Source organism: Magallana gigas, chromosome 1 (genome assembly GCF_963853765.1).
Source record: "Magallana gigas chromosome 1, xbMagGiga1.1, whole genome shotgun sequence".
NCBI classification, from domain to species: Eukaryota; Metazoa; Mollusca; class Bivalvia; order Ostreida; family Ostreidae; genus Magallana; species Magallana gigas.
In genome coordinates this window covers 52,216,897-52,235,778 of record NC_088853.1, presented here as the reverse complement: position 1 = coordinate 52,235,778, position 18,882 = coordinate 52,216,897, and the positions used below count along the sequence as shown (strand labels likewise).

General features: G+C 31.2%; 2 protein-coding genes and 1 long non-coding RNA gene across 4 annotated transcripts in view; all 3 read left to right on the top strand.

Annotated features, from left to right (window-relative positions):
* LOC105323883 (uncharacterized) overlaps positions 1-1,903 on the top strand; it is a 63,143-nt gene extending 61,240 nt beyond the window's left edge. The window contains exons 9-11 of the mRNA XM_066070677.1: positions 373-510; positions 1,526-1,669; positions 1,772-1,903. The gene's annotated coding sequence lies outside the window, so the exon portion shown is untranslated. The remainder of the gene's footprint in view (positions 1-372; positions 511-1,525; positions 1,670-1,771) is intronic.
* The window catches only part of LOC105334833 (uncharacterized), a 59,122-nt gene extending 41,079 nt beyond the window's left edge, over positions 1-18,043 (top strand). The window contains exons 1-8 of one of the 2 annotated variants that reach the window (XM_066070662.1): positions 11,549-11,676; positions 12,899-13,126; positions 13,692-13,943; positions 14,132-14,266; positions 14,707-14,841; positions 15,439-15,579; positions 15,743-15,887; positions 16,224-18,043. In XM_066070662.1, coding sequence (XP_065926734.1) covers positions 11,613-11,676; positions 12,899-13,126; positions 13,692-13,943; positions 14,132-14,266; positions 14,707-14,841; positions 15,439-15,579; positions 15,743-15,887; positions 16,224-16,374 — 1,251 coding nt within the window. In that variant the 5' untranslated portion in view covers positions 11,549-11,612 and the 3' untranslated portion in view covers positions 16,375-18,043. Of the gene's footprint in view, positions 1-11,548; positions 11,677-12,898; positions 13,127-13,691; positions 13,944-14,131; positions 14,267-14,706; positions 14,842-15,438; positions 15,580-15,742; positions 15,888-16,223 lie in introns of those variants that run through there. The other variant, XM_066070663.1, reaches the window with a different exon arrangement.
* Positions 9,155-10,661, top strand: LOC105335640 (uncharacterized). Its single transcript, XR_010709075.1, has 3 exons — positions 9,155-9,908; positions 10,100-10,355; positions 10,514-10,661. It is a non-coding gene; the product is annotated as an uncharacterized lncRNA (long non-coding RNA).
* Positions 18,044-18,882: the final 839 nt, after the last annotated feature.

Below are 18,882 nucleotides of genomic sequence, written 5' to 3'. Positions count from 1 at the left end.
CATTGTAAAAACTAATTCAATTGAAAACTTATTTACTTAAAGACCTAATAAAAGTCACGGAAGTCAAACACAGGGAAAATATATTACTGCGTTACAATGTACGCTCATCGTGACAGATGACACTCTTATTTAAGATCTTGATATATTTTGTGAAAGACTCTTTCAATACTCTTTCATAAGTAATATACAGCGTTAAAGTTTTTTTTCCCTTTAGTACACAAGGTTCAATTATGCCCTATAGGAAATTTGTACTTGATTTTATTGTAAGCCTCATCTAAGAATATCAAATACTTTTTTTCTCAAATATATATTCTGAGGTAGATAAAAGCATTGTATAATTCAACAATATCCGTTCTCTACATTTAATTACAGGTTGCTCGAAATCGCACCATTTTGGAGACAACTGTTCTACTCCTTGCCATCAGAACTGTTTAGATGGACGGTGTGACGTCGTGGATGGAACATGTCTAGACTGCATTCCAGGATACACAGGACCTACATGTGATACAGGTTGTAATACAAAATTATACAATTTTATGTAAATGAAATCTCGACAGAAGACATATTAACGTTATTAACAAATAATCCTGATTATGTGATAACCTTTAAAAGCCATTGTTTAGAAAGCTTACGATACGTTTTTATTAATCACCATCGATTTTTAGTTAACCTTACTTTTAAAGAGTTTAAGAGAATTTGTACACTAAGATAAAGTTGTTGGTTTTTGCTTTGTAAATTGTTGAATTGTTGTCTCATTGAATTTTAAATATCAATTATTTTATAAGATATGATCTGTGTAAAAAGAAATAATTACAATTTTTATCTAAAGGCGTTTTCTTTTTTTATATAAAAATTAAACAAATGATTATACACGGGGCGATTATTTTGCTTGAAACGAGGACTTTTGGTTACCTAAGACGATACCTGCTTAAAAGGTTGTGATAAAAGAAAACATTATGCGAAATGTAATATAGCTTTAGTTTTGCATTTGCTTGAATGGTTGCTAATGGTTACACTGAAAAGTGTGATATTATAAATGTGATGGAGGATGTCAGGTTGGTTGGAAAATGCCAAGTTGTGAAGAAGGTAATTCATGTAAATACCGGTACATATAAGTACTGACGTCTACGATGTAATCTTTATCGCAGTTAGCTAATTACGTTTGAATATATAACTTCCTGCTTTATTTTGTTTTCTGTTGTAGATATCTTGTTACAAGTAAACATTCTCATTCTGATTTGTTTTGTTTTTTTCGTAGTAAAGCTAATCTAACGTTAAACTCGTAGTAGAACCCTCTTTTTCTCTAAAGTACTACCTTATTGATTGTTTTGAAACATTTTTTTTTATTTAAACGTTTTACCTTTTTGTTCAAGGATATCTTCTTTCGAAATATATCTAAGCATTGCACAAAATACGATGGTTTCATTGCCGAGCGTAGGGTGTCACTTTATTTACTTCTTTCTACAAAATTTTGATGTATTATGAACATAAACATGGGTATGTTCAGTGAATCATTTTTCTGTAGCATGTGGTAACAATACATATGGACCAAACTGCGCAATGACTTGTGGGAATTGTTCCTACTTCTACGGGGAACAATGTCATCACGTGACTGGTTTTTGTCCACGTGAGTGTATTTCTGGTTTCAAAGGTGCACGATGTGATGAAGGTAAGTATTTTTTTTCCTTTGAGAGTTCTACGACAAGTTTCAATAGTGGAAGCATTCAAATTAATATTGGTGGTATATATATAAGGTGTATTTTTTTTGTAGCATTTGATTCAGTATTCCTTACTGAATCAAACAGTAAGCGAGATGTTCTACTCTATACCTTTATTGTTTTATTTGGTGTCAGTGCAGTTATCATCATCATATTCATAGTGAGGTATGTTTTTAGTTTTTTTTTAATTACCAAATTAAAAATTGTAGTCATGTTATGTCAATTTTACATTATAGAGGCATTTAAAAATAGTGAAATTTCAAAATCATAATTTGAACAGATGCAGGAGACAACAGATACTTGAACAACAATATAAAGAAGACAAACAAGACAGCGAGCATGATAAAAAATGCAAAAGTACAAATGAAGAATATGACAATCCGTTAGAAAATGGAAGGTATCAGGAATTGGGAGTTTTCAATCAAATGTCACTGAACGATAAACTTGAATGATATATTCGATATAACCGTCAGAAGAAACGCAGTGTTAGGCATGAGGAGATGACTAATATAAACAACACCACCGTAATGTTCAGACCTGGTATACATGCATTGAGAACGACTTTGTAATTGTTCAATACTATTTTGGAACAAATAATACTTGTTTGTATCAATGTGCGGTTGAGATCACCAAACTGATTGCAGGGAATAATTAATGATACACTGCATTGACGCCACAAAACTTTTTAAAATCATTATCAAAATGACTTCCGAATCAGAATTTAAACTGGTATAAAAATGGTATTTATCAAATAAAAGGAGGTAGACAAGTCATACAAATGTCTGGTATTTGACGAAGTATATGTTCTCTCTATCTCGTTCTGTGGTTTATACGATATTGATTCAGTTTAAACGCACCATTTCTTATCACCAAATCAAGCAATATAAATGCACAGCTTTTCTTGTTATTTTGCAACAATATTGTAATGGTTATAGTTTAGAAAGAGCATTTAAGGAGAGATGGGAAATTAAAGTGCAAACAGTCATTAAAACACCATTTCGATGTGTGATTTCTTAAAATATTAAATTTGCATTAATTCTTCAAAATGAAAAGAGAAAAACATAACAGGACAAATGTATTAAAATATCTCATGCAAATTACCTGAACACAGTAATAATGTGAATATAGTTATAAAAAAGAAAAAAATAAGATATTCATGCAAACATGTATATCATGTTAAATTGTGAAAATTTTATACGAAATTCATCGCAGGTTAGATAACGAAAAAAGGAAATTTCCCATGGTCTAATTTAAGAATTGCGTTAATGAAGAAATTCTAATTGCTAAGATAACTGATATTCCAATTAATATGCTAACTCCAAAATATGAAGAAAACATTGATGGCAATATTTTAGGATTTTTTTTTCAGATTAGATAAAAATCCCTTAATTGTTAAAGAAAAAATCACTTCAAATAAAATGTTTAAAAGCATGTACTTTTTAGATTAAATACATAATGTTGCACAAATCAATTAGATACGCTGCATATTTCTTGAATATTTCCCTATCTTTACATGACATGAACTGTTTGAATAAATGATTGCATTTTTTTTTTGATTTGAATGTTTTTTATTTAAATTGAATTCGAAAATCTAAGGATACAATTATTTTTGTAAGTGACTCATTTTCTTTTACTAACTAGTTCATTCTCAATTTACACAAAAATGACGTTTTTGCCTTGCTATTATCATTTCTTTCAAAGGAATACTAATGCATCCATTCTTTGAATGAAGTAACTATAAACGAACGTTCTAATTTTATTTTAGAATAAATTTTAATTAAATTTCAATGTGTTTACAGCCAAGCAATGAAACAGCAATGCAACAGATCGTTCAACTGTACATTTTAATATAGTAGTGTTTTTAGCGCATTTAACGATTGTAATGGCTAACAAGTGAAGTACATCTCCATTTTATCTCAAATAGTTTTGTAAGCAAAATTCATTAACTCAATTATGTAACTGGGTTTTACGAAAACTTATAAAGCAAGTTTTAGACTAGAGTCCTAAAGAATTGATTCTTAAATACTTTAAAATGAAACTGGTTTTCATATTTCTTATAGTGAAATGTAGTCCGAGGATGATAATAAGAAATATCTTTACAGTCTATCACCGTACAGTTTACATAACGTATTTAACTTTTAATCCGAATGATTCATTGGTATTATAGTACAACTTCTGTTATTCTTTGAACAACCGATATTCAAACATTTGAAACTATATAAACAAAATATGTTTTTGCCCTAGCGGCTTATACCTATATCTCAAGGGTCTCAAAAATATATTTGACTTTCTGATTACCAAATGAAAAAGAAAAACACTTTCAATCAAATATGCAATTGTATTTCATACGAAACTTATTTTATTAAACTAAATTTTTTTAAAGATAATAACCGAAGTTTGAAAACTGTATTACACGTTGAAGTATAATTGTCGGTTTTAATTCATGAAATAAATATTACCAAAGAGTAGTTCATATTTTTGTCATGAAGCAGGAAGTGGGAAAGAGATGAGATACTTATAACCAAAGGTTACTTATCCTGATCATACAAACATAACATATTTCAGATGAACGTACTTTAAACTTTGCAATTAGAGGTCAATATATATTAGAAATTACATGGAAGTAATTAAATGTTATTCAATATACGATGTGTGAACCGTTGTTGTGAAGACTCGGATTACTTAAGGAAGTCCAAAAAATATTATTAAGGGCACATACTGATTTCTACTCTGATTTGATCTAAACATTCGCCATGTTGTGGACTTTACACCACCGTATATCGTAAACTTTTCCTAAAAAATGTATTTTATGCTCCAAAAGTTCATATAAAAATCAAAATTTGCCATGCAGTCTTCAGATTTTGTCAGCCCGTATTTATAATTCATAGCCAACAATATGAAATCGGGTTCGGTTTCTCCAATAAACGATACGTTTTCACTTGAAGAATGGAATTCATACTACAATGAACTGTATTTACCAAACACGGTTCTTCTGACTATTGGACTTCTGATTGGAACGTTCGGAAACGTAACTGTTATCATAGTATACCAAAAAGGCTTAAAGAACAAGGGACATGGACGCTTTTTCATACCAATATTAGCAACTATAGATTTGATTTGTGTTTTGTTAAGTGCCATATATAACATTGTGCAGATTACAAGACACGTTACATTTCCAGGCTCTTGGGTTTGCAGACTTTTTATTTATTCAATACGGGTGATTTTGGCCCAATCTGTAATGTTGATGGCTGCAATTGCAGTTACTAGACTTCAACGAATTTGCCAAATTACGAAGCGTCAAATCACGAAGTCTCACTTGCGAATTTTCATTGCATGTGCCGTTATATTTTGTGCACTTTCCTACATTCCAACACTTTTTGTTTTTGGAACTGTCAAGGTTTACAAAGAAAACATTACTGGGTACAAGTGTATGGAAATTGATAACGATGCCCGAGCATTGGATAACGGGATTCTGACATCCACGGGAGTTTTTCATGCCCTCTGTATGTTTATCGTATTTGCTTCGTACATTTATATTGCAGTCCATCTTTTCAATATATACCGAAGACAAAACAAATCTGGAAAAGGAAAAGACTTAATGCAATCACTTCCAAGGCAAAGGCAGAAAACTCCATTGACGTATCGATTAACGTTAATGTTTTTTACCTTACAACTCAGTATGCTGTTAGCATTTCTACCGCCATTTATTGTAGTAAAGCAAGAACTGAATGATCCAAATTTTTGGGATAGAAAAAGTGACAAGTATTCAAAGAATGTCTATCTAGCAATGCGGATGTTCTATTTTATGAATGCTATTGTTAATCCGTTTTTATACGGTTTTTTTGATACATCTTTCCGAAGGAAACTTTTTGATCTTGTTTTCAAAAGATAGTTACCTGAATTGGTATCGGGTGTGCAGCAAACGACTTTCTGAACACAATATATCATGATTATACTGTTTATTGCAAAACAAATCGTTAAATATAAGATTTTTCTTTATTTGTGTTGATCAATTTTAAAGTCACTGTATAACAACGTCAAACTTTTTAATTTGCATTAATTTACACCATTAACTGATAAAAACGGTTTTTGCATAAAAGTCATATAAATTTTTTTTTAAATGTGTATCCTTAGCTGTTTTCCCCTCATATATTTTTCAAACGATAACGGTACATACAGTTATGGTTTATTTATCGAACATATACTTGTAATTTTTTTGTTGTCTGCCATTCTATATTGTAATGAATATTACTAAATATTGTTTGTTGCTTAATGGTTAATATCTAAGCAAGAAAAACAAACAAAAACAAAAACAAATCAACAAAGGAACGTACCAAGGGTACAAACAGATAATCAAATAAGCATGGGTGCAAAGTGCATATATTCATTTTTGGACAATCGTACATATGCCGTTTACACAGTCACGTATACGTTTGTACTTGCTCACCAGGATATGCAGAACCACACTTCTAATCCCATCCAAAATTTGCGTTTTTAAAATTATAATATTACAATATCAAGCCGTTACTGACTCAATTGTTGATGTTTGATCAAAAGCTCATGTACATATAGAGCTTAACAGTGTTTACTTATAAGTGTTATCTTTTAACACACGGATATATACGAAATCTTCAAATCATCGTAACACAATATACCAGCAGCCTCGGGCTCAAATAAATATTGCGACTTTTATAAATACAAATAATGCGTAAATTTCTTAACTGCTTTCGCAATTTTTTGCAATTGTTAAAATGTCTATTTATTGTAGAAACAAATCATTAATTCAAATATTAGTAACTGAAAACCGATAGGTAGAGAGTGTTAAAAATTCAACTGACGCTGAAATTTAAAATGCAATTAGAAATGAACAACTAAACGCATGCATCCTCATGAGTAATGCGTATTTAAATCTCAACGCATCTATTTATAAGATCTAAAGTTGTTATTCTGGATGCATTGACATGCTTATTTTGTATATACAGTCCGGTATTGTTATAATATTAAACAGCTGAGTGTATGTAAGCACAGACGACAAACAATATTATTTCACTCGTCCTATGCTAATAACAGTGACATCCATTGATAAGTTGCTTCAGTATCAATTTATATAAAAGCGCAGTAAGAGAATCAGTAACACAATGTGACAAATTAAGATAATGATTAATATTATTTGCCAGCTTACAGTTACAGGGAGTTAACTCATAGATTTTCATTGTGACGTAACACCAACTACCCATCATTTCATATATGCCGTCAAAATTGTTATGGTGTTATGATTGATTAAATTTGTTGGGTTTTTTTTTTTTTTTAATTTTTCAGGGTTTTGTTATTTAATTAACAAAATACGCAGGACATAAACATTTTATCAATTTCCACAAAAAGGAAGTCTTCATCATATTGTTTTGATAAGCGTTTTAGAAACAACAGACTGTACATATTCTTAGATACGTTTTCCTGACGCGGCTATGTTAATGCTATCCGAAGCTTAATATATAAGATAAGATAAGATATTCTTTATTTCCTCCAAATTAATGGAGAGTATTATATAATCAAATTATAAACTCAAGTGAAAATAGAACAGAAACAAAACATATTTATATATGTACATATTTTGATAGACATTTATAAATTACGACAATATGATGTATTTTTGTGACGTCACATATTTTTCTTAAGCACGTGACGTGGTGTATTCTAACATGGTAAATACCATTTAAAAATCGCATCGGCGCAAGTGAATAATGACATTAAATCAAAAATATTTTTATGAAAAATCCTTCGATAAGTAATGTATTTTGCATTTCCTGCTGGGGGTTCATATGAATATTCCGTTTATTTGAAATATTTTCTAAACATTTCGCACCGCCATCGAAATAAGGCACATTTTTACCTTTTAGGCTCGAGTAACACAAAATCGGGTCAATCGGTAGGTTTCCCCCAGCAAGAATCACACTGGTACTTATTTTCTCTCCCGATTTCACGTAAAATATACTAAGACATATCTTATGAAGTACAGACAAGTGACTTCCTACATACCGCTGTGAAATTAATCGGGCAGCCTTAACAAAGCCGCGGAGTTCCATATAAAAGTTTCAAATAAAATGTGTTCATTCGATTAATAGTGGTCCAAAGTTAAGACTTTGTTGCATTTTCTTCTATTTTTAAATAGTTCATTCGAAATTTTAAAAAAATGAATCATGATATAAATAGTGATTATTATTTTCGATCATGTTCGGGTTTAATAACCCCCGTCTTAGTCACGTATGATATGTACATATTTTTAGGAAACTATTTACATTTCATCGACGTGGAAGTTTGAAATCATGAATTTTGATTTTATAGAAGTTATAAAATGGTTCCGGAAAATTCATTTGAATTTCATGAGAAAAAGACAGGTTTAGTGAAAAAAATGATGTGAAACTTTTTACACATCCTAAATAATGCAAGCCGCAAACCTTACCCTAAGGTCAGGCGACACGTCCCTCAGGCATCTTTTTGTGTCTCTTCGTAATAAAGGGTTTCAATAAAAATAGTCCGGATTTTTAACCGAAATTAGTTTAAATATACAGTGTATTATATGTGATTATGCCCCTTTCCGTGCTCCTCTACAATAAGAGATAAATTTGTTATTTCAAAAAACTATATAGGAAATTGTATAGATTACTTTAGAATCTTGCATAAAAGCATGGTAAGGTACTCTAAATTGTTTGGCAAGAAAGCTTGTCAAAGTAGAAGTAAATCAATGACAAATTCCTGACAAATGTATAAAAAAATTGAAGCGCGTGTTGTCTGACCTTTAAATTATAAGTTTACTTAACGGAATTTTATACAGGTATAGTTTTCACATTTACAACCTTTATAAGTAAAAATGTAAAAACGAAGTAGTTTAAATTAGTTCAAAGGCGACTGTATTTTATATTATTTTTAGTTATGCGTCAAAAACCGGGACAGGGTGATAATTTTATACATGTATAACATAATACGGTAAAATTTTAGATAAGAAAAGATTCTTTGTTCAGCTGAAATTAAAAACGAGACATTTAGAATATGTGTATCCTTAATAACACGCTTAAGAGGGCCAAATGCTTACGGCCACTTTAAGGATACATAAAATTTCTCAAGAAAAGAGCGGACCCGTACGAAAATGTTGGCCGTTTTCCGGCTGGACTCAGGGTGAACTTAGACGTATTCCGGTTAAAATGTAGCCGTACTTAGGAGTATCAAAGGCGTACATAGAAAACGCTTTGAATGTTAGACGGATTCCATCTTATTCATAACCGGACCTAGCCTCAAACCTTAGCCGTATTTTCAGCATCTAGCCGTTTTCTGTCAAAGTTAACCGTATTATTTTTCACTGCCCGTTTCCACCCTTACCATCATTAAATATTCCGCCTTAACTTAGCTAATTGACAATTCTTCGCAAGTTATAATATAAAATTTACGGCTAAAACTTGGCCAAATCGTGTTAAAGGCGCACAACAGTTCATTTTCTGTTCTATAAATAGCTCATTCTTATAAACTGTCTGTTGCTTTCACTCAATAAACTTTAATTTTTTCTTCAAATTGTTTAATTTTGTAACCTTAAATTCAAATTGATAATCCGATGACACTATCAAACAGGTTATATATGTATGTTCTACACACAGGCTGGTTAATTTTATCTTGACCTCAATACACAGGCTGCCATTTGTTAACAGGCAAGAACCGCAGCCTCTCCCTGTATTGCAGAGGGGCGTCAACAGGGAAAATCTTTTTTTTTCTATCACAATTTTAAACATGTACATACTATTTAAGCCGCAATGTTTAATTAATATAAAGACAGGAATGAGTTATGAACACGCTAGCATATTTATTGTACTTTTAAACTGCTGCTAAAAATTGTTTTACTATGGCCATAAAGCACTTGTAAACATAAAATCAGCGTTACCCCTTATCATATTTCTGGCCTCAGAGGATCGCGCTTTGTGAGTTTTGAATTTGGCAACAACGGCCATGCCTAACTTTCCTGATCATCTTTGTGTTACAAAATTTAGACATGTGTAAACCGTTATGAGGATTATTTTGGGGGGAAATACATTGAAACTTATTTACAGCAATTTGATGTAAACCAAGTCTTATGGAGTTGAGCAAAGTGTGCGCGTTATGTGGACTAAGGGCATGAACACAGGAACCGTAATTTTAATATCGAAAGTAAGTCAATATAAATTTTAATTATGTTCATGACTTTATCAATAATAGTTCTAAAGTACAGTCTAAAATTGTGCTAATTGTATGTGAAGAAAAAATAAGTTTAAACTAAGAAATTCTTCATTTAAAAGATATTAGACAGTGCGTAAATGTCACACAATGTATAAACTATAGAAATCCCGTCATTCCTTTAGATTTGAAAGCTGTTGAAAACAACTGACATTATGCTAAACAATTAAAAAACAAGGAAAGCAACAATACCAACAAGTCACTGGGAGGGTGGCAAGTTGCCTTCTTATATGTAAGCTGTCCTAGTATGAGCATTGAGAAACAGCCTGATAAAAATAAAAACTAGCTCAAAAGCAGAAGGACAATGGACATGGGAGACTAAAAAGTAGAATGTCAGCCATACCATTTACATGAACCCTACCAAAATCAAAGTTTTGAAAGGTAAGGATTGGATCTCTTTTTATTTGTTCACATTGTTGAAAGGTATTCTTTATAATCATGATAATAACAAAAAGGTATATATGTATATTGATATATTTATATTTGATCGAGTGTTTGGTTATAAATAATACTTTATCAAATTACTTGTATTTTTTCAGAATATGTGAGAGAAGTATTTTTAGTGATGCAATTACCGAAAAGATTCAAGGAAGATCTGAGCTACTCTAGAAACTTTTCAAGGAACTACCTGTACACAAGAGTGAAAACGTGGACTGTAAATCAACAAGTTTAACTTATTATATTAAGTGGAAGAGAAACATTAGGAAAATAAAAAGATATTCTGGATGTGATATCTGTATTATGATGTGTTTAAAAAAGGAAATACACAGGCATTATGTTGTAAGTATGGCCACTGATTTATAAATGAAATGAAGGCAATGATTCCACCCAATCCGGTGCTAATTTAAAAGGACTTAGTCATTGGATTCAAAAGCATAAATCATCAGAAGTTTTTCTGTCCATTGTAAAAAGTGTTCATCTTTACCCTAAAGCGGATTCGGACGCAACCTTTTATTAAGGCGGATTCCACCTTATATTTAGGTGGATTCCACCTTATTTTAGGGCGGAATCTTGCATATTCCGCCTTATATTAAGGCCGATTTCAATTTATCATAAGGTGGATTCCACCTAAGATTAAGGCGGATTCCTTTTTTGTTTTAAGGCGGATTCCTTTTTGTTTAAAGGCGGATTTTTATTACCCGGAATACGCTTAATCTCATTTAAATATTTCGAGCCATATACCGCCCGGAATCCACCTGGACTCCACCCTGAATCTGTGATATTAGTTATACATTCAGAGGAATGAAAGACGGAATCCGCCTTTCAAATTTCGCTTACATTCCGCCTTAAGTCAGGGTGGAATTTTTCGTACGGGGTGTACAAGTATAGAAACATCACAACTTAGTCCAATTCAAAATGACATTGTCAACGGTTTTCTCTACAATATTCCTAAAAGGGAGGCTGATTACATAATAATGATTTTTTTTAAAAAACATTTATTTTTGTACCAAACCTAGTAAAATAATGCTGTCAAAGGTCATTTTGAATTGGATATGTGTAGCAATTGTTACTGCATGAGTGAATGCACACCAAAAGGAAACGTTATACGTCCATTTAAATATTGTTGACCGAGATATAAAGAGACGGTTTGTCGACATAGTTTATTTCTTACTTCCTGGTCCACGAGACTCGTTTGAAATGGCTTTTATTTTGTTATTTTTGATATTTTCTTCTCAATTATTCTGTTTAGAAGCAACATACGGTAAGTTAAGTCTTCTGGATTCTTGTGTTTTCTTTGCAAAGCATTTTTTTATACAGGTTGTGTATAAACTGAAAAGTACGGCACACCTACAGGTACATGTATGTACCTGCTCTTACATGTATACATTGTTAACCAAATACCTAAATATGTGCATAGGCAGAACTTTTGTGAAATAAGTGTCATTTATTTTTACGCAATCAGTACATTATTAAGTCGTTATGCAGTCGTTGTAAAAATAAGCTATATGAATGACATATAGGATCAATAGGTTTATAATTGGCTTATATATATTTACAATGCATTATATTTGAAAAAAAGGAATTACTTCATAAAAAACAGCTCTCTGATATACTTTTTCTTTGTCACTTTCAATCCATTTCAATCAAAAATATTTCAGCAGAAAGCAGAAAAATTAATTTACCTTTACTGCCGAGAAGGTGTGACATCAAAATAAAATATAGAAATTTGCAGTTATATCAAAATAACCCTTGTTTATTTTTTTTTAAATGCGACCAAGTCCTTTTTACTTACAATTAAATTCCAATAATCCATTATTCAGTAAAAGAATGTAACATTAGCAATATTGAACTTAAACAAACAAATATTTTTGAAATAAATCATTCGATTTTATTAAACGAATAATTTATATGCAATATTATTTTTTAGCATTTATTTTTTAATCACCAAATCCTAGATCAAATGAAAAAGCAATCTGGGTTTTTTTTCGAAGGCTCTCTAAAGACTAGGTTTTGTTCAGTAGTATATATCACAATTCATCACATCCTTTATTATACCTTTCCAGATCTTCTTTGCACTTTTCTTTATTTGGAGTACGTTGGATTTATCCTTTTTATTCAACCCATACCTAAAGTTTGAACTACAATGTCACCAAATGAACGTATTGTAATGAATGAAGTCACAGAACAAAAACAAGTAAAAAATGAGCTAGTCTTGAGATGGGGAAACTAAGATTAAGTTTAAGAAAGCCTATTCACATACAGATAAAAACAAAGCATGTGGAAATCGGTATCACACCCAAAACTAACCCTCGAACAATATATGTGTTTCTGGTTCATTTATGTAAGGGATGTGATACATACTTTTCGATGTATTATTTTCTATATTTTCAACATAACTCGACTACACTGGTTGTAATGATCTTTCCAGGTACAACATTTACATGTAATTGCAAAAATAAATGAATAGCATTTTCTTTTCAAAGAAAATCTAGCATTGAACAAAACAGCCTGGCAATTGCATCCTTATCCTGATCCTTCATGGGGAGCAGATCGTGCAGTGGACGGCCGTAAATCAGACTTGTCTGCTCATGGAGGACAGTGTACAATATCAGCATTGGACCAATCAGAGGCTGAGTGGAGGGTGGACCTTGGAGAAGTACTCAGTGTACATCACATCTTTATACAATACAGAACGGATAACTTCCAGTGGGGTTTGTAATTTACAGAGGCCTTACAAAACATTTTGTACTAGAATAGTATCGTTATTTTGAAAGGAATGTGTTTGTTAACAAGTTTATTTTCATTGATGAACTATTACTACATGGGATTTTAAAAGTTTCTAGTCTAAAAACCAATTACTTGTCCATGAACGCATTTGGATCTAAGAGTTTATATGGAAAAAAACTGATATGCATGTATTTATTGGAACATACCATTGTTTTGTTTCACTCCGTTCGAACATATTAAATCCCATCCAATTTTTAAATGTCGCCATCAGTTGTATAATCCTTTTGAGAAAACCTAGACAGGAGGGAGAAATGATTACGTTGAAAAAAAGGTTTAAAAAAAGAACACAATATGCTATATATTTTTAACTAAAGAAAATAGGAGAAAATTGTTTATACTTGAAAACATATCTTCGAGGAAATTCTTTAAGCGTCCTGTTTTCCAAGATAGTAAAATTGGTTTTTATACAATTGCTGTTTGATTTAAAAAATTGAAGAATAACATTTTATGAAATGTTTAATTTAAGCAATAAACATGGACTTTTGATAGACTCAAGCAACGGTTTTTCTGCCAGATTCCTTGGATTTTCTGTGTTCATATCAAACACAACTAGTAGAGAAAACGGAATACTTTGCTTTAAGGACACAACTTTTACCAGAACAACCATACCAGAATCTATAACTGTTGCCTGCCCTTACCATGGAAGGTACATTATTTATTACAACAACAGAACTCACCCTCCATATCCGTCTGGGTATTCTACAGAGGCACACAACGGTTTATGTGAAGTAGAAGTGTACGGTATGTTGATATAAATAAGAAAATAAAATCTAGAAATTAAAATGATAATAATAAGTTCAATATTCTGGACTTATTGAAACATTATCATTTAAAAAAAGATTTACTTGTAAAGGCTAGTTTTAATTTTATATATAAAAAACATCTTGGAAATAGGTAAACATCTATAATATGAATGTTTTCATGTTCAGGATGTCCTAAACCAGGGTTTTACGGACAGAACTGTTCGACTCCTTGTCTAAGCAGCGACTGTCAATACTGTCATCTTGAGACAGGTGTTTGTGACGAATGCAAACATGGACTTCTTGGACCAAGCTGTGTTTCAAGTAAACCTTAAACAAATAGTTGCTACATTTATTTTACTTTTTTTACCAAAAGAAAATCTCAAATACAATGTATAGAATTGGTCTGAATCTAAATTGGAACATGGAATGTGTTTATTTTAGATACCAGCTATTTTTCGTTATCCATTCATGTTACAGTAGAATTGTTGATTTATTATTGAATAATGAATATCAAAGCCTATTTCAACGAAATATTTCTTACTTTTTCTGATTAAGATAAGGTCATACGCAACCAACATTATGTTTGAAAATCATATTGCTATATGTTTTTGTTGTAAAAGCATGCTTATTTAAATTAAAAATTAAGTTAGTATAGTGTAGAACGAAAACAGTCCAAAAAAGCACTCAAGTTAGTATATGTATGTGAAACATTCATGTAAAGTCATTCAAATGTGTAATAAATGACGTTACTTTACATAAAGGGTGTGACAATCCACAATACTATGGATCAAACTGTTCCTTGCCTTGCCCTGATGTCAACTGTGCTTCGTGCAATATTCAGACTGGACAATGTCAGGAGTGTAAGCCTGGCTATCAAGGAAACAGATGTGAACAATGTTAGTATCAGAATAGCTTCTAACTCATTACAGTAAAACTTGGTTATAGCGACGTCCTAGAAACCAGTGGATTAACTTTGCTTGATCCGTAATCTTTATATCAGCATGATGAGTTCGCATTTATATATTTTTTTTTAGAAAATTTGTTATAAAAAATGTTTTCTTACATATGACTGTCATTTATGCTCATTGTGACGTGAAATAAATTACCTTTTATGAAACTTTAAATAAATAGTTTGTAAAATTAAGGATTAAAAATTTTTAAAAAATATTCCAATTAGTACTGCTATTTTGTTTAATTCTATAAAAACATTGTTTAGGCAGATGTAATTTTGGCTCTTTTTTTTGTTACCTCTTCTTGACTCAAAATCAGTTCATTAGATCGTTATAATCGAAGTTTGTTAAAACTGTTAAAGTTGCAACGATTTGTTAAGAGCCGGAGACTTCACAAAAAATCATAGTATCCGAAAACTCGCTATAAGCCTGTTTTGATGCAGTGCACTTATACGTTTCATATATCTGTTAAATTCAAGTGATCATTTATTCATTTGTTGTATACTTGATAAATATATTCTAATCCTTGTTATTGTACAACAGCGTGCAGTACTGGTGAATATGGGTTACATTGTAAGCAGAGATGCAGTGCGTTCTGTAATTCGTCAGGAATTTGTCATCCATTGACAGGAGAGTGTGTAGATGGATGCATAGAAGGCTGGGAAGGGGCGCAGTGTTTAAAAGGTAAATTAACGTTTAGCATTGTATTGTATTATTTCCTAAAAACTGAACAATTCTTATGTATTATATCAAGATCCAATCAAATACCTTAAATCACAGTCAATCAATAAATATCAAAATAACATGTTGAATAAACCTTTCACTACCTATATGATTGTGTTTCCAGTTAAAACGCAAACAATTGTTGGAAAAAGTCATGTCAAAAATCAAGCAGATGAAATCAACAGTACACCACTGTACATCGTTTTAGGAGCTTTATGTGTCTGCATAGTAACCATTGTTCTGCTTGTTGTCTACATTTTCAAAATACGGTAAGAGAATTTCAAATTAAAAGTAAAATACATAGAATAAGAACACTTAGACACAGTTATATTTCAAACTAGTGAACGCCATGATCTTTAGAAGCCGTAGAATTTTCTTCAGACGAATAGCATAATTTTGATTCACATGTATGTTATTGATCAATACGACTCTATAAACGAATTATCATATATATATATATCAGATCATGGTTTGTGTCACTAACACACATTGTTTCCATTAATTTATTGAATAAGTCTTTACAAAAGGTGTTTGCACTTCAGATCAACAGATCAAACCAATATAAATGCACATATTAACAAACACGTACCATTTTATATTTCCAGTAAAGACCAAGAAAACCATATGAAACAAGAACAATATGAACAAAGATGTAAAGAAACTGCATTTACACAGGATATAAGTGGGTACGATTCGGTGATTGGTCGACACGACGACAACTACCAGGAACTTCACAATGTTACGACGGACAGATAATCAAACACTATGATACAAATAGTAATAATAACATGCACGATTAATAAATTTTAATCAACAGTACAAGGAAGACAATTTGATTTTCTAACCTTTTCTTCTAAAAACCATGGGTTTTATGGAGTAATTTTTTTACGACAAATTGTTTTGATTGAGACCTAGCGTGCATTGATTTGTTACTTAAAGTTTGCTACAGAATATATTGGAATTAATAATATATCAAAAGTATTATCATCTCATTTTATACAAAAGACTCATCTTCAATATGTATTCTCCTTTTATGTTTTGTCAAATAATGTAAAAAATATTTGTATAGCAAAATAAATAAATATAAATGTTTATTTTGTCGTACAAAATGATCAGTATTACAAGTGTTGGGACAGCTTCACAGATAGAACATTACTGCATAGTTATTTAAAGACCTAAACTTATTTAGCCACATTTCCACTTTTCTTGGCATGAAGACGCACATTAGAAGTAGAGTCGGTTTAGGTACACGCTCAGTAATCCATCTTAATCTATCTTTAGATATTGAATGCAATAGTAAATACATGTACAATTCACATCTAGCTAAATGATACATGTCTTGTTGTTTGCTACCGTTTAGTAGAATGGTCCAGTTATCAAAATTTTGTTGAGAAAACTGTAAACAAATGACAATACATTCCTTCATTTTATTTTCTATATCCTACTTTTTTCAGTCGCATTTAAGTTGAAAAATTGGTAAAAACTTATTTTAACAAATAATTATGTACAACATTTAATCAATAAAGACCGGTTAAAATAATTATTTATTATTTTTTATGCCAAAAATACACACATGTAAAAGAATATGACGTCAAACAGTGTCAATGCAAACCTCTGGTTTGAACCCTGCGCTTTATCACTAATATCTTTAGGGAAAAAAGTAAAGTCACCAGTAGAACCTTAATACATCGTTCTTTAAAGAACTAAACTCATTTGGCCACATTTTTATTGTAAAATTGAAGATTCTATTCTTTGCATGAAGATGCACAAAAAAGTTAAGTCGGCTTAGGTACAAGTTCAGTGAACCATTAAAATGTATCTTTAGGTTTTGAAAGCAACTGTTCATAAATGCATATTTCTCACATCCAGCAAAATGATACATGTTTTGTTTTTGCCACCGTTTAGTAGAATGGTTCAGTAATGAAAACTGAATTGAAAAAGCTGTACACCGCATGAGGCATGAGACTACATTCCTTTACATTATTTCCATTTACAGATTAAGTTTTGAGGGTTCTTAGTTCTATGTGAAAAAAATGAATATACACAATTTACAATATGGAATGTAGTATTTTTACGAAGTAGTGAACTTCATATTTGAGTAAACATCAACAAAAGGAGCTGTTTTAAATATCCTGAAGGAGTAAAGTTATACGTTGAATGTCAGCGGAGTGTTAAACTTCCCGATGACAACTTCGACCAAAATACGTCCCTTTTGTGTGTGTGTGTTTTTTTGTTTTGTTTTTTTTTTGTTTTTTTTTTTTGTTTAATCAATTTTTAAACTATTTTGCCTGAGCAGAACTTTTGGTTTGTTTTTATTTAGAGCTTATCGCGAATTTTTCAAGTATGCCTAATCAACTATCAAATATGTGAACTCTGTTATCAACCAGATACATGTACATAAAAGCAATAAATCATAGAAATAATATGTTTTACGGTGCGACCGTTGGGGCGAGCACAGCATGTGATCAAACAATGAATTATAATAAATTAATAAAATAAAATTAACAACGTGAAATTTGAATGCCAAAAAATAAAACATACCTATTTTTCAGTAAATTTTCATTATTCATAGTTTATAAGATTTGTTATAATTTATTTATTAATATATAGAACAATAGTTTAATCTCAGATACAATGTTGTTAAATAATAAAGATTTTAATATATAAATATTCATTGCACTGCATCTCCTCTTTTAAAGTTTAATTTTATTTTTAATTTACGCTTAAAAATATTTGCTTATCATGTTAAAAGAACATGGTGTTGTCCCCCCCCCCCCCCCCCCCGCCGCCGCATGTAATAAATGGAAGTGAAAATAAAGAAACCATTGAACTGCTAAAGAGCTGAAGGATTAGAATTTTCATGATTTATTTTTCTTTTTGCTTGCAAAGATTTTTTGGATGAGGCTGCCATCCACCCACCCACCCCCTTTAAAAAAAAGGCAGAAATGTCCTTATTCGTCAGCTGTTCTTTATCTTAGCCTTTGCAAGATTTTAAGAGGATTTTGGTCTTTTCAGCAGATTTACAATAACTTCAATTAGAGTAATTTCCCCTTATCAGTGCTTATTGTGACGTCAAAGCTGACGTTGGTTGAGTGTTGTCTTACTCTTTAAAACTCCCCTGAGAAATAAAAGTATGCGAAGTATACTGTTTTATTAACTTAAAAAGCATGATGTTCTTAAAATTACCCATCTTATAAGCTTTTCAAAGGTTTTACTTTGATTCTCGGGAGAACGTGATGTTGGAACGTGAGGTTGGAAACCATT